The sequence below is a fragment of the Camelus dromedarius genome, chromosome 11 (genome assembly GCF_036321535.1).
Source record: "Camelus dromedarius isolate mCamDro1 chromosome 11, mCamDro1.pat, whole genome shotgun sequence".
NCBI classification, from domain to species: domain Eukaryota; kingdom Metazoa; phylum Chordata; class Mammalia; order Artiodactyla; family Camelidae; genus Camelus; species Camelus dromedarius.
The window spans coordinates 20,534,028-20,551,257 of NC_087446.1; the positions used below are offsets into that span (position 1 = coordinate 20,534,028).

General features: G+C 35.0%; 1 protein-coding gene across 1 annotated transcript in view; it reads left to right on the forward strand.

Moving 5' to 3' along the window:
- The window catches only part of PTPRQ (protein tyrosine phosphatase receptor type Q), a 186,761-nt gene that overhangs the window by 107,286 nt on the left and 62,245 nt on the right, over positions 1-17,230 (forward strand). Inside the window, exons 29-30 of the mRNA XM_031463085.2 lie at positions 11,172-11,293; positions 15,238-15,424. Of these exons, the coding sequence (XP_031318945.2) occupies positions 11,172-11,293; positions 15,238-15,424 (309 nt within the window). The remainder of the gene's footprint in view (positions 1-11,171; positions 11,294-15,237; positions 15,425-17,230) is intronic.

Consider the following 17,230-nt stretch of genomic DNA (forward strand, 5'->3'; position numbering starts at 1 on the left):
GTAAAGAAGCCCATTTGGTAGCGGTGGCTTTCTAGAGAAAATAAATATAATTTATTCTAGACATGATGGTTGTACTTATGCAATATTAATTAGATACTGCTGAAAGTCTTCTAAGTTAGTTGCCTGATACTCTGAAATGTGTAATTCAAGACAGTATCTCTCTCATAGACCTGGAGATTGAAGTTACCGGTATGACCTCTTGGGTTTCCACAGACATCTCTAGCCCCGTATTAGCACTGTCCCTGCCCGCCCCCCCCTGCAAACCTTCTCCTCCCTCTGTGTTCCCTGTTTCAGGGTATTGTACCTATTTGTTCAAGCTCACAATCTAGGAATCAAGCTTAATTCTTTCTTGCCATCCTCACCCCCAAGTCCATAACTGAATCCTGTTAAATTTACCTTCTAAATATTTCCTGAATTTGTTTCTTTCTCTATTAAGGGTCTGTAAATTCAGACCCCTTAAAATACATCTCCTAGATCATTACAAAACATATCTAAATGGTCTTTCTGTTCCCATTTTGTCTGCCCATCCACCTGAATCCAGTTTTTTTTTTTTTTAACACACTTATCTGTTATTCCTCTGCTTAAAAGCTTTGTAGTTTTCTATTTTCCTATTGTGTAGAAAGTAGACTTGCAGTGTGCTCTGTCCGGTCGTCTATGATTTGTGCTTATATTCCCCACACGCACCTCGCTCGTTCTCCTTTGTGCTTCTTTCTTACTGTCCTTGCTGTCCTCTTTTGGAGACCAACTGCCTTTTCTTTATGTTTCAAACCAAACATCTCCTTTGCAAAGCCTTCTATAAATTCCTCTTTCCACTACCACTTTCTAAAAGTTGTTTCTAAATACTGAACATATTACATCGTAATGGTTTCTCTCTCACGGATGGAATTCTGAGGTCCCCAAAAGCAGAGGTGGCCAGGTGATGGAGTCTTGTGTATATTTCTACACCTCACGCCTCCTCAGTATCTCAGACTGAGTGAATGTGGCATTTGGACTCAAGGAAAGCATTTGACTTTAATATGAAAGTATTTCAATGTGAAAATTCTCCGTGTTGCAAAATAGTTCATACTAATTTTCTCCAATCTTTTGTCTGTAACTTGTTTTTTAAATACTTGCATGGTTCTTGTCAAAATTAAAATTCTCCCCATTAGTGGTTTCTTTTCATGTTTGACATGTTCAACTTTTTTTAATTTCACAGACTAGTCTATTTTATATCGTTGATACTTTTTCCTTTTCATTAATCTATATAATAAGTAGGAATTACTGCATACAGGGAAGAAACAAGCACATAATAAATTGAGAAGGCTTTCAAACAATGAAAGTAAATAGTAAATGCCTATCTCAGAATAGATTGAAGCTTTAGCAGTATCTAAATGATTAACTAAAATAATAAACTGTTAATGAATTTATATGGTAAAGTGAGACCATAGTAGGTTGTTAGTCCATGAAGAAAACGAAGGAGAACAATGTCTTAATTTGGGCTGCTTAGTATGATTAGAAAGAGAAGATATTTGGGTGAAATCATAAAGAACATAATAGTGTAGATATAAAATTATTTAATAAAGTACTTAACTATATATTTAATTTAAAAGAGCTTTTTCCAGATTCTTAAACAGTTTTCTAGAACATAAATAAAAGTATTTTGAAATTCCATTACATAAGCATGTAGAATGTGCTTTTCAGCAAAATCACTAAAAATCAGAGGATAAGAATTTTCATTATATTATTTTTTAAAAATCAATATTATAGAAAGGCTGGTTATCAAAATGAAAAAAGGAGAAAAAAATTTCCCCCAACTATAGCTAGCTATATTTTATGTTTTAAAAATTCAGTTGAGTTCTCTCACTTTCTCATCTCAGACTCATCTCAATCTCATATTGAATTGAATTGATCTATTTATTTTTAATTGCTATTTATCTATTTTATATAAAGTAGTGTGTATCTCTTAATCTCAAGCTCCTAATTTATCTCTCCCCTCCTTTCCCCTTTGATAACCATAAGTTTGTTTTCTATGTCTGTGAGTCTGTTTCTGTTTTATAAATAAGTTCATTCATATCATTTTTTTAGATTCCACATATAAGTGATATCATATGATACTGGTTTTTCTCTGAGTTACTTCACTTAGTATGATAATCTCTAGAACCATCTGTGTTGCTGCAAATGGTATTATTTCTTTTTTTTTTTTAATTGAGTTATAGTCAGTTTACAATGTGTCGATTTCTGGTGTACAGCACAATTTTTCAGTCATACATGAATACACATATATTCATTTTCATATTCTTTTTCACCATGAGCTACTTACTACAAGATCTTGAATGTATTTCCCTGCACTATACAGTATAAACTTGTTTATCTATTCTATATATACCTGTCAATATCTACAAATCTCGAACTCCCAATCTATCTCTTTCCCACCTCCGTCCCCACTGGCAACCACAAATTTGTATTTCTATGTCTGTGAGTCTGTTTATGTTTTATATTTAAGTTCATTTGTCATCTTTTTTTTTTTATATTCCATATATGAGTGATATCATATGGTATTTTTCCTTCTCTTTCTGGCTTGCTTCATTTAGAATGACATTCTCCAGGGACATCCATGTTGCTGCAGATGGCATTATGTTGTCATTGTTGTGGCTGAGTAGTATTCCATTGTATAAATATACCACATCTTCTTTATCCAGTCATCTATTGATGGACATTTAGGCTGTTTCCATGTCTTGGCTATTGTAAATAGTGCTGTGAACGTTGGGGTGCAGGTGTCTTTTTGAAGTAGGCTTCCTTCTGGATATATGCCCAGGAGTGGTGTTGCTGGGTCATATGATAAGTCTATTTTTAGTCTTTTGAGGAATCTCCATACTGTTTTCTACAATGGCTACACCAAACTGCATTCCCTCCAGCACTATAGGGGGGTTCTCTTTTCTCCACACCCTCTCCAGCATTTATCATCTGTTGACTTTTGAATGATGGCCATTCTAATTGGTGTGAGGTGACACCTCATTGTTTTGATTTGCATTTCTCTGATAGTGATAATGAGCATTTTTTTGTGTTCCTATTGGTTATTCATAAGTCTTCATTGGAGAATTGTTTGTTAAGGTCTTCTGCCAATTTTTGGATTGGGTTGTTTGTTTTTTTGTTATTAAGTCATATGAGCTGTTTATATATTCTGGAGATCAAGCCCTTGTCAGTTTCATCTTTTGCAAATATTTTCTCTCATTCCATAGGCTGTCATTTTGTTTTGCTTATGGTTTCCTTTGCTGTGCAAAAGCTTGTAAGTTAAATTAGGTCCCATTTGTTTATTTTTGCTTTTATTTCTATTGCTTGAGTAGACTGCCCTAGGAGAACATTGCAGAGATGTATGTGAGATAATGTTTTGCCTATGTTTTCTTCTAGGAGGTTTATTGTGTCTTGTCTTATATTTAAGTCTCTAATCCATTTTGAGTTTATTTTTGTGTATGGTGTGATGGAATATTCTAACTTCATTGATTTACATGCTGCTGTCCAGTTTTCCAAACACCAGCAAATGACATTATTTCTGAATTGAATTTATTTTGACTCTTCTGAAAATCTTTTTTTCCCTTGGTTCAGAAAGAAGTGTGAAGTAGGCTTAATTCTTAGTAATTTTCTTGTCATTAATCTCAGTTGAGGTCTGCCTCAGTTTTAGGCCATGGGCCAACAAATTTTCAGCTCCGTTTCCTTCTGCATTTACTAAGAAAGTGGGGAGAACTCTTACCTGACTTTGGAAAGCTCCCAATTCTGAAAAAAGAACATAGGATTGCGATGCCTGATAGTTAGGGCACTTTTTGGTTGGGCCTAGTAACTGAACTGAGACCCCCCCTTGGCTGGATAGTAAGAATCATGACAACAGCAAAGCTTATCTGTGTGCTGGAACTATTCTTAGAACTTTACACATGCCGATTCATTCATGCACCTCACTCATTTCTAGGATAGAGCCTGTGCTTTTAGATCTTGAGTAGGACTTGGTATGAAAGTACTAAGAGGTGGAGGGGTGCCAAGGAGGATTACAAAGGGAAGATACTCAGGTGGAATCATAATTTAAAGGACATAATAGTAGGCATATAAAATTAAACTATTTAATAAAGCATTCAACTCTATTTAACTAATGTCAAAAAAAAAAAACAAAACAACTTTTGCTAGGTTCTTAAGCAAGTTTCCCAGGATATAAATAAAAATAATTAGAAATTCCACTTGCATAAACAAATAGAATGTCTTTTTCAGCATAAACACTAAAAACAAAACAGTTGAAGGAAATTTATAGGATAATTACTATGTGATATTACTAGATTTGAAAACCGAGACTAAGAAAGACTTGGAGATATTACACAAGCTTCTAGTACATAATCCAGCCATCTCCATTCCCAAACAATTGGATGGGATTTGCCCCAACACACATTGACTTCTAAGTACACTTTAATTTCTTTTCTTTTTAATTATACTTTGTTTTATAAACAAAATGCTATTCTAGAAAAAAAGATGTATTATCTGATCCTAAAAGCAATAGAACTACTAGGAGAATGTTTTCATTCTCACCTGGCATGGCTACTATTAGAAATGAGAGTTTTGGGGTATTTTGTATTTTTTTTTTCCAACTTAAGCCAGCCTCAGTTACTCAGAAAACTACTCATTCAGCATCACAGAAAACAGTCGTACAATGAAGTCTAATACTGTGGATATCCATGAATCAGTCTCAGTTCTCATCGAATAGTCTAATGGGTCAGATTCTTACGCTTATATTTGCCTTTTGTGACACCATCTTGCTGTTGGGAAATCTAACTATAAAACAAAATGAAAGTCCTGTAAAATGGTAGGAAATATGTCCTCTACCAACAATAGTTTCACCCCAGTGAAATCCCTGGGCTCTAGGGAAACACTCAACAGCGGGAAGGGTAGCCAATTAGTGCAGTATTGTCATCAGTGGGATGTGTCCAGAGATGCTCTTGGCCTGCATAAATGTGGTCAATCTAATTGCTGAACTTCTTTAGGTCCCTTGATGCCCTGCATTGTTTAAGATGTCAGGAATCCACCCAAACCACCCAGCTAATTAGATTTCATCTAGTCCTGAGAGGCATCTAAAACTTAAAGCTAATTCGTCCAGGTATGGTGAATCTAAGCCAACCTACAGCCCTAAAGGCTGTTAATACTGGTACAGGTGAGGAAAGAAAAGGAGTCCTTCATTTAGTGATGACAGTAGCTAGGCATCTGGTAGTCCCGTGTACCAACTCCTGAAACTAAAATACCCTGAAGGGAAGGACCTTTAAATAAACTTAAAATGAACTTTAATTCAAATAGCTGTGCAGACAGTTTAAATCACACATATGTGCAGAGCTCAAGATTTTTTGTCTTGTGAGTCACTGTCAAGTCATTTATTTATTTATGTTTATTCTTTAGGAAAGTCACTACCACATGGTGCACTAAAAACCACAGAGTATTTTCTGCAACATTTCTCATCATTAAATTTACAGGGATCTGCAGAAGGCAGAGTTACTAATAAGTCTTTGAGTGTGCTTATTCTGAAAGTATAGTATTAGACACACCAAAATTTGGTGGTTCTTAATCAAACTGGTGTAGACCTGGGGGCATTCTAACTTTTATATGCACTAGGCAAAATGATGGTCTATCCAGACTCACCTTTCAGCTAACACACTTAGCATGGGGACACAGATGGATGGGAAAGATGACCCTGACCTACATAAGACCCACATTCCTGTGCAAGGATAGAAGCATGATAATCAGGAAATGATGGTTGTTAGTTACAGAAAATGCATTATTGTGAAAACCAGGGGAAAAGTGCTTATGAGAGGAAGTGATTGGATTATGGGGAATGAGAGAATAAGGATAGATCATTCCTACTGAGTAAATTGCTGTGATTTATAAGAGAAAGGGTATAGTGATCTCTTAGCCCATTACTGACTCGATTCATTTCACAAACAATCCTAAATCAGAATGTGACAGTGTATGGAGAGACAAAGTCTCCCAGAGATGCTTATCCATTACTAAGCTTTTCAACTGGCATATTTTCAACTCCTCAGACTTTTACTGCTTTAAGCTTCCTTTAATTTGGTAGTTGACGCTCATAATTGTAAATTTGTATCCCCCCTTATGTGACTCTAATAATGTACTACACACTGGAATAAAAAATAATACTGAATGTATTTTATTATGCACTTGAGATTTTGATAAATTCCAAGAGAAAATTACCTAAAAGAAACTTGAAAATGCTATTTGCTTAAAAGTATACTATAATATTTGATACTAAAATAATTAGATGCTGTTTTATAATATACTTTGAGCATTTTGGTGTTCTATATATTTCTCTTAAAATACTCATGAGTTAAATGATTATCTTTCATTGCTTTATACAGATGAAATATATATTCTAATCAGTCATATATTATGTGCATATAATCTACTCATGTGTCAGTTTAGTTATGTGTTTACTTTTTTTTTAGTTTAGATTTAGAAGTCCTTATTCCATCACATTATAATTGTTCAAGAATATTGATTAATATAGTATGTTCTAAGAATAATATTTCATAAAGGATTTAACACAGGGAACACTTATGTAACAAAACAAGCAATTGCATCAAATTTACTAAAAATGCAGGTGTTAGAGTGTTTCTTAAAAAAAAAAAACAACTTTAGGAAAGTTCAAGAAATGGCATTAAAGCACAGCTCAGTGAGGGGCTAAATACTTTGCCTTTTTCTAATGGCTGGTTAGTGTATAGAACTTAAAATATTTAGTATTTCAAGTGGTTAGTATGTGCCATGAGTGATCTTTAAATGTCTTTTTTCACTCAGCTCTGCTTGGGGTAGCAAATACTCCCCGATGAGGGCTTTGATTGCTGGTATTAAAGGAATGATTGCAGGGTTAACATTTTCCTGTGAAAGATGAGAAGTTGAAGTAAGGCATCGTCCTGCTTTCTGAGCTGGTCTACAGAAATACTTGCCAGACTAGCCGAAGTTTCCCTTGGGAAATGGTTTTGGATCTGTCATCATCGGAGCCCCCGAGGATCCAAAGGACAGAGCAGGGAAGACACAGATATAGAAGAATATTTCCTGGAAGTATTTCTAAAAACAAGCTCCCGTCAACATAGTCACGGAAAAATCTTATCAATTTTCTTATCACAGAAAATTCTCAGTAAGCTGTCCGTGGTATCTGGGCAACAATAATGTACCACCTTGCCTGTCTGCGGGAATGAGTTAGGTTTACGAGTGTACTTCCGACAGCTATTGGGTTGGTATATTTACAGAGGTATAAGAATCAGATTCTAAAGGTAATCGCCCCTCTTTTGATCTAATTAATTTTGACCCATCTTCCTGGCATGAGTTAGATACCAAGCATCAAAATCTACAAAGGTCCCTTCTAGTTCAGGGTAATAAACTGTGGCATTTGTCTTTTTGTCTGACAGCAGTTCTTACAGAGACCTTAGCAGTGGCATTAAAGGCCCTACACAGTCTGGCCCCATTTTCTCTCTGACTCTCAGTCTGACTTACTTGGGTCCAGCCTCACCGAAGCTCTTGTTATCCCTAGAACACAGCAGACATAGTCCTGTCTCATGGCCATCTCCCTGTGACACTCTTCAAACATCCCCATGTTCCTCTGCCTCCTTTGCGTCTTTGTTTAAATGTCATCTGTTTAGAGAGGCATATTCTGACCACCATATTTTTTAAAATAGTAACTCCCATCCACATTCCCATTTTAATTATCCTGCTTCATTTTCTTTTATTGTGGTGCATACCACTTCCTAACAGAGTATGTCATTTACTTGTATGAGATGTTCCTGAAGCTCTATATGGATAGGACCACACCTACCTTGATCATTTCTATAGACCTGATCACTTTCCCAGCCCCTGGCACATAGAAGATGCTCTATATTTACTGATTGGATAAATGCACCAATTTCACTGAGAAGCCAACAGAACATTCGGGTAGAAATAAAGAGAAAGGTAGGCTAAAATAGTTTCCTGTCTCATACCACCTGAAATGTGTGGCCTGTCAGAAAATTCTATGTCTCCACAATGGTTCTTACAGAGCTAGAAGGCAGGTTTGGCAAAAACATTCATAAATGGTAAGTAACTAAACTATTAAAATTAATAAATGCCTTAATATAAAGTTTTACTTAGCTTCTAGCCCATCTCCTTTTACAGAGTCAAAGGCAGGAGATAGGCCATTGGAACCCACAAAACATCTTTGATTTTTCAAAGCTGTTTTCTCCATAGGAACATTCATAATAATGATCAGTCATGGTGCACCTGATCCTGAACATCTCAATATCCAGTTTGGGAAGGAAAGAGTATAGAGGGCGTTATTCTGTGAGGCCCTCCAAAAACACTTAATTATATTGGTGGCAGGAGACCTCTCGTGGTTCTCATTTGTATTTATCCAAATGAATTACACTACAATTTGAGACAGTTTTCATAAATCTAGGATCATAAAATTAGAATAAGACCGATCATCTCAGGATATGCAGCGTTTGTTCAAGTGCTGAAATTCCATGACCTTTTCTATAGTAGTCACCAGAGAAATCATGTACCCAATTCTGTCATCATTATTAACACCTTCCAGCTCATCATAGCTCTGAATCCTGGAACATCCCCTCCCCACTCTCCTCTGGATGCCATATGGACTGGATCTCTGAGTCAGTGTTCAGAGGTCTGCACAAAAATCAGAAAAGGTTCAAGTAGGAAGGATATGCTTGTCACCCCAAAGGCATTTTCCCACAGAAACTTTCTCATACATACTTGCTAGATACCTCTATAGTGATATTTGAGTACCACTTTAAGTTATTTCAAGCCTACTCTTACAATATATTTTTATGGGCTAAATTGGGCATCCCAAATCCAAAACACATAATATCATCGCTCTTGGAAACATTCTACTGCCAATAACTCATTCATAGTTCAAAGACTGTCACTAGTATTAACATCTTAAATACCTACCTGCTGTTGAGATAAACCTTTTGGCTTTCTTCAGAGCATGTGACTCACCTGAATCAGATACACTTGCTATATTTATACCATCCCAATTTTTAAAGAATTATCTGAAAAAATTTTAAACCCTTTTCCATCTCGACCTGTGTTCCTAGTTCTAGGTTCATCTTTCCAGTTGCCAGGTAGGCATCTCCATCCTTGTGAGTATCTAGGTTTCATGATCACAGATCCAAATTTATCATCTCCTGCCATAGCCTAACCCCTACCCAACCTAGTAACTGTCCCTGAATGTGCTGCCGTTGCTCTGTCAACAACACTCTCCCAGGATTTATACATGAATTAGCCTTTACTACATCCTCTATGTCACGTCTAATAAGCACTTAAGTCCGTTTAATTAAAATTTTCTAAATGACTGTGGGATTTATCTCCTCCAGTCTCTCCCGACTGTCACTCTACTGCTTGAGGATCATCAGACGTCAGCTGGCTTTCAGGAAGTAGCCTATCTGGACTCAGTGCTTCCGAGCACTTACCTGTTTCATAGCAATCTGAGATTTCTTCCTAAATCATTAGAAAAATACTTTCCTATTCTAAACTTTCAGTGTCATCCCACTGTTTAAAGAATGAACTTCAAACCCTTTAACATAATAATCAAGTGCCTAACTTAATTCCTCAGTGACTCCTTGAGGCTTGTCGCCTACTCTGTCCCTCTGTGAATGCTGGTCTTTCTGTGATGTCTCTGTTCCTTGAATTTAGGGATTCTGAATATTTTTTTTTGTACCATGGATTCCTCTGACAGTTTGGTAAAGTGTGTGGACCCCTTCCTCGAGTTATAGTTTCGAATGTATAAAATAATAAACGTAAGATTACCATGGAAAGCCATTCTGCCGAAATAAAATTCTGTCTGTGGACCCTGTTGTTTATGTCTTTGTGGCTTTGCTTATCACCCTCTTAGCAAAGAAGTGCCCCCAAACCAGCCTTCTGATTATTGAAATCCTTCTCATGTTTCAAAGCCTCTTCAGTCTCCATCTCCTCTCTGCAGCTTTACCTTGACTCCCAGCCCACCCAGACCCACCACTTCATCCTTTGCCTTGTCAGGATAGATTATGTTTCTAATTAGTTCTTATTTTTACTTTGCCCTTTATTGTAATAGTTTGTATTAATTGACAAAAAAACGGGCCAAACACTAAGCTAACCAGCCACTTTCACACATTATGTGTTTGTAATTCTTTTTAACTGTGAAATGTGCACACAAGGAGGAAACTGAGGTCCCGCAGTTTTGTTGTTTGACCCAGATCACACAACTTACTGCTCTTATAAATTATTTGAGAAAAGGAATATTGCATCTTCTTTACACCTTCTTGGGATCTATGGAATAATATTGTTTAGTAATATTTGTTCATGTGGATTTAAAAATCAGAAATACTGGGAAATACTAATCTCCTAATATTTAATGTCCCTGGAATTGACAAAGAGCCATACTAGGACAGAGAGGTGTGACCTAAGTGTTTCTAGGTCAATGTCTGTGTCAAATTAATTGTGACTCAATCCTTCTTAACATACTGAAAACTGTTCTAATTCCTGGTAGCTTCACAAATTGAGATTTAAACAAGGGTTTTCAGCACTCGGTTCCCTAAAATATTGACTCTTACTTTGTACTCTTGATGAAAAGACAACAATAATAAAAGTAAGACAAATTAAACAATTTTTTTGGAATCTTAATGAATTCAGGAAATACTTACATTTGTAATAATCAGATCAGTTGTATAATTTATTTCCTATGCTACCCCCTCAGGGAAATCAAAACCAAGCCAATTTACATTTGTAAGACAATAAATTTTAAATATAATTCACTTGAACCAGTTTCACTTTTCTGTAGGCAAATATGTGTCTGCAAGGTTTCTTAAAACAACGTTGTTAGTCTAACTTTTTAAAAATAAAAATATTTATTTGTTTAAAAAGATTTACTTTAGCAATAGTAATGGTTTCTTTTTCAAAATGTTATTTTGAGTTTAAAAATCATTTCTCATGTGGAAGTTCTTTATAGTAATTATTTTAAAAGAAATTACATCTTTTGATTTGCAAATGCCTTTTGGCATGCTGTGAACTATAAATTAATGTATAATTAATTCATTATGATTATCTTTTTATGGTCTTTTCTATCATTGTACTGTGGCAAATGCTAGCTTACATGTAGCAAAGTAATTGATTGTTTTCTATTTGCATAGCTCCAGACGGCCCTCCTGAAAATGTGTATGCAGTAGCAACATCACCTTTTAGCATCAACATCAGCTGGAGTGAACCTGCTGTCATTACTGGGCCCACCTTCTATCTGATAGATGTCAAATCGGTAAGGCATTTGCAAAAGGCAGTATCGAGCGTGGTTAAGAACATAGGTTTCAGAACCAGACTTTGAATTTTAATCTCAACTCTGTTAGACCTCAGGCAACTTACTTAACCTTTTGGGTTAACCTGTAAAATAAAGGTTGATAACTCTACCCCGGGGACGGAGATTTTTCTGAGGACTAAGTTAGTAAACGTGCATAAAGAACTTAAAACATTGCCTGACATGTACCAAGTGTTAATAAATGTAAATAAAATATTATCATGGTTATTATTATATTTATCCTCAGAGTATAGATGATGTATATAAACAAGAGGTTAAATTGGTACTGGTATATTGGTTTAAAATACAGTTGGAAAAAAAAAGAACTCAATACAAAAGGAGAAGGGAGAAAGCATTAGGAGAAATATCTTCCAAATAGATAACATTAAGTCTTAATCTTGAAAATAACTGAAGCAGAACGTGAAAAGGAGATGGTACTAGAAGTGTGAAAAGGTAGCTTCATTCAAAGTAAAGCAAGTAGTTCAGGAATCCTCTGTAAAGCATTCAGGAGGAAAAGACTGAAGGATGAAGGATGGATCAAAAGGTAGGTTTCATGGTAAAGGCAGTGGGTGCCAACTGTGGAATTAAAGCAGTAGTAGGATAGAGATTTCTATTTTATAGGAGCAGTATGGTTCCATTGTAGAGGAGAGTTTTAGAGCAGTCCTGGACTGCCAAGTAAGGAGACAGGAAACTGTAAGAATAAAGAAAGAAGAAAGATAGGGACAGAGGAAATGGAGTGAGGGAAATAGAATGAAAAATAATTTAAATGGACAGGATTTGGTGAAAAAAAAATGGTTAGTGAGTGAAAGGAATAATCAAGGGTGAATTTAAGATTCATGATTTGGAAAATTGCAAGGAGGAACAGATCTGTAGGGGAGAGGAATGAATTTGGTACTAGATGCTCTGAGTTGAAGATGCCTGGGTGTCCTCCAGGTGAAGATAGTCCATTAGCAGTACTGTATATGGATCTGTCGCTCAGGAGAGGTAATTTGTATTTCCAGATTTGGGAAATGTTGGCATTTAGATGATAGATGAAATAATGTGAGTAGATGAGATTAGCTATGGAACATGTAGAGTAAGAAACTCTTCTGTAAGAACTAACCCGAGGACAGTATCCTGGGAATATAAACATTTAAATAAGAGGCCATTGGAAAGCAATGGCACTTCAAAAAAAAAAAGGGAGACATTTCATAATTATAATAATAGATGATCAAATATAATATGAGCAAAGAAATTTGGAATTGATTGAAGGGGAATGATGGGTCATAAAGGTCCAAGATTTCAGTCCTGGGTAAGTGGATAAATAATGGTTGATGACAAGAAAGATAACAGGTTTAGGGAAGAAAGAAAATGAAATTTTGCACGTGTTGTATTTGAGGACTCAGCATTCTTTTTGGATTTTACAATATACTTTTTAAGATATAGTAGATCACATGCACGTTATTTCATATTTTATTTTTTACTTTTTGAAGTATAGTCAGTTTACAATGTGTCAATTTCTGGTGTGCAGCATAGTATTTCAGTTGTACATATACATACATATATTCATTTTCATATTCTTTTTCATTATAGGTTACTACAAGATACTGAATATAGTTCCCTGTGCTTCACAGTATAAACTTGTTTATTTCATATTTTACTATTTGCTATTCATTATCCATTTGTTAATGGAAGGCATTGGAAAGTTTAATTTTACTTTATAAGCTCAGGCACAGTGACCGTGGGGTTGTGTAAAGCGTTCTGTTTGTGTCACAGAACTATCTTGAGAATGGAAGTGTTTCTCTTAACTCTTTGCACCCAGTGGACAATTTGGGGGCTGAGGGTTGAAGAGGGAAGAAATGGTTCTATGAATCGCATGGTGGCGTTAACTTAGGCACTCACTGACGAAGTTGTTAAACTGGTAGCCAAAATCAGAGTTGAAATAGCTGTAGTAGTCAGGCGAGTAACATAAAAGAGCAGTCAAAATGAAGCTAACTGGGTGGGGCAGTGATGAACTGGACATCTCTGTCCCCTTAAATGAGTTACCTGTCATTCATCTCTAGATAACTGTTACCAAGCATGAAGATAAGCCTAGTCTTAGGGGCAATTTAAAAAGCCAGATTTGTATGTGATATTTAGATGTTGACAATGTGTGAAATATACACACACTTTCTCCCAGGAGATCCATGCACCTGATTAATTGGATTTCTTTGCTTAATTGTTTCTCTGCCACCTTGAAAAGGGGAACATCTCTCTCCACTGCGCTGTCTTATGATGGTTCATGGTTTGATCTGTTTGACTTTTTGCAAGGCTGGTATCATTTATCAGCCTTTTGCTGTGTTCTCATAGCAACATCTTTTTTTGTTGTTGTTGTTAAAAAAAAAAAAAGTTCTTAGAAAAGAGCATTTGAAGAACATATTGAACAGCAACAAAAAATTGTTTCAAAATTATGAAAGAGTGTCAAGTTGAAAATGAACTTGATAATGAGGACAGTGTAGCCAAGTTGTTTTTAAGTGTTTCAAGTTAGGTACCTGAGAGAAGCAGGCATAATAAGATTTTGAATTTTCTGTTGTTCATCTCAGGAAAAGCCTTTCTATTAAGTGCTAGAAACTTTAGTTATGTTTAATCCCTACAGTGAATAGGCCACACTCTCTCTCAAAGACAGACTGTGTTTTAATACATTATATTACTATATTTAATACACCTAAGGATGCTCACTTGTGTACATTTATTAATTATGACATATACATTGATTAATGATTCCTTATTTATTGCCATGCATGGTGCTAGATCAGTTTTTCAAACTTCAGTCATGGCCAGCATTTTTTAAATGAATTGGAGTAAGATTAAAAAAAAAAAGAGCAGGAAATATCAAATTGCATTTCAGAAAGTTGTATTTCTGAAAAGTGGTTTTCAGTTATAAAGAATATCCTGAATTATGTTGCAAAATATATTTTATTTTTGTGGGTCATGGTAAAAAAATTCAAATTTCTGTGCTAGCTACTTTAGATCTGTTTTTTTAAAATCTCATCAAATTGCTATAAATAGATCTTATCACCTCAATCTTACATACACAGAATGTAAAACACAGAGAGAATAAATGACCTATCAAATGCTACAGGAGTTATTAGGTGATCAAGTTGGGATTTGAACCCTTGATGATTGGGTACCAAAACCTATATTCTTTGTAGATAAGTTCATTAATATCTTTTTTTTCTTTTTTTAGATTCCACATATGAGTGATATCATATGGTATTTTTCTTTCTCTTTTTGGCTTACTTCACTTAGAATGATGATCTCCAAGTCCATCCATGTTGCTGCAAATGGCATTATTTTATTCTTTTTTATCTACACAACAGCAACAGACTCGCAGACATAATAAACAAACTTATGGTTACTGGGTGCAAAGGGATAAATTGGAAGTTCAAGATGTGCAGATATTAACTACTACTAAAATAGATAAACAACAAGTTTCTTTTGTATGGCCAGGGAACTATATTCAGTTTCTTGTAGTAACCTAACATGAAAAAGAATATGAAAAGGAATGTATGTATATATATGTTTGACTGAAACATTATGCTGTACACCAGAAATTGTACACTGACTATACTTCAATTTAAAAAAAAAACCCTATATTCTTTGTTCCATAAAACATTGGAGTAGTTTTCATTGACTGCAGAGATGATTTTTTGTTTGCTCTGACTGATTATGATTGGTTAATTTTCTTTTACTTTCAATTATTGAAATAACTGCTAATTAGTAAACTGTTAAAGTAGCACTTTAGATTTCCCAGGACCATCTGACTGTAAAAAAAGAAATTTTAAATCTTGGCTCCAAAAATACACCACATGTAGCTTTCTAGTATCATGTTTTAGTGATCTGTATCTCAAGCACTGCTTCCTTTCATTGTTAGCTATTTTTTCCTGTAGGTAGATAGCGATGAATTTAATATTTCCTTAATCAAGTCAAATGAAGAAAATAAAACCATAGAAATTAAAGATTTAAAGATATTCACAAGGTATTCCGTGGTGATCACTGCATTCACTGGAAATATCAGCGCTGCATATGCAGAAGGAAAGTCCAGTGCTGAAATGATCGTTACTACTTTAGAATCAGGTAAGGCGTATCTTTCGTCATTGCTAAAATCTGATTGAGTTAGGTGTCTTTCTTACAGTTTCTCATACCCTACCCTAAAAAGCATATGTGTTATGAGAAATTTTTAAAGTACATAAATATGAAATTCAGTGACTCACGGTGACTGACAAAAGTGAGGCAAAGTGGAATTATGTAGAATAATCAATACTTGTAAATTCAGAAGTAAAGTAGTTTATAATAAGGTACCCAATGGTCCTTTTTTACATTTTTTTAAACACTAGATATTTCAGAAGTTGACTTACGTTGCCTCATAGTTGATTTTTCCAATTCACCAAATATTCCATTTTAATTATTTCTGTCCCATGGTTTAAAGGCACATTAAAGTAATAATACTCTATTATTAAAAATCTAGAATTCAGATGAGATCGGGCGCGTTCAGGGTGGTATGGTTAGAACCCAGGCTGTTTACCATATCCATTTTCTTCACTTAGTTAAGCGACATGTTTTATTATATGATCTTTTTGATAAATGTCACAATTCATACAGATTTACTCAATCCTATGAGCAGGGTCTGAACGAATAATAAGGTTGTAAGCGATAGGATTTAATGTGGAAAGTCAGCTCCCTAGAGCTCACTTGCCCCGTCCTCCTTCAGACTCCTGATGGTCTTGGCCACCAGGTATATCTTTGGAAAGAGCACATGAAGGGATGTGCTGCTATAGTTTATTTGTTGCTATCTGTTAGGTAAGTATAGGAGGTAAGAATATTTTCTAGCTAGTCTTTTCATTACGCTGTGTACTCAATTGTCTATAAACTTAAGGTTCTCAGTGGAAAGGTACATCTTATCCTCAGCACCCTAAAATTCCATTTGTTTCCATTCTGTGGCCATGTACATTCCAGGTACCTGTTTTCTTATTACACTTTTTGCACCGCTCCCTCGTTCTGTCTGTGAGGAAAGATGCTGCTGAATTTATTCACATTCATACCATAAAGTGTTGACTGCAAATCTTAATGTGCTACCTCTTCCAAGGATATCATAGTTTCAAAATTTTTTACTGAACCTCTAACAGTAGAATATTCTGTGTAAAACCAAAGATATTTGGAAGATAGGAAGTTCTTCCTAGCATTCCAAAAATTCTTATACATGATCAACTTCAAAGCTGATTCTAATTTTGGAGAAACATCTCTTATAAAAATTAAGAAAAATATATTTCTTATGCATCGTAAAAATGTATAACAGCAAATGTTGTGAAAATGTGTGTTGAACCAATTTAACCTTTATTCAGGTATGCATTTTTTCACTTTGATTTGGCACAATAACATGTTTATCTGCTTTTCTCTCTTTTTTTTTTTTTTCCCCTCAGTTATTTACTTATTTTTCGCTTGCCACAGGGCACTATCTCTAGAGATGTTTGTAAGAATATCTGAATATCTTACCAATTGACAGCCAACTATTAACAGCCTTTTCATGAAGGAAGAATATATCCATTTCAGTGTGATCAAAATAGATATATTCATTCAACTAGTCATTTATTTAAAGAACCCAAATTATGTAGCACAACAAGAACCAGCTCTTATATTTTTAAAATAATTTTATCCTCATGTCTATCATTTTTCTAGTAATTTATTGATAGGTAGCTAGTTATATGTTAAGGTAACTTTTTATCAAAAATAAACGAATATCTAGAATATATAAAGAAATCTTAAAATTTAATACTTAAAAAGAATGCAATTAGAAAATTGACAAAGAACATGAACAGGCACTTCACCAAAGAGGAAATGTGACTGACAAACTCATGATAACATAGGTTTTCAACACCATTAGCT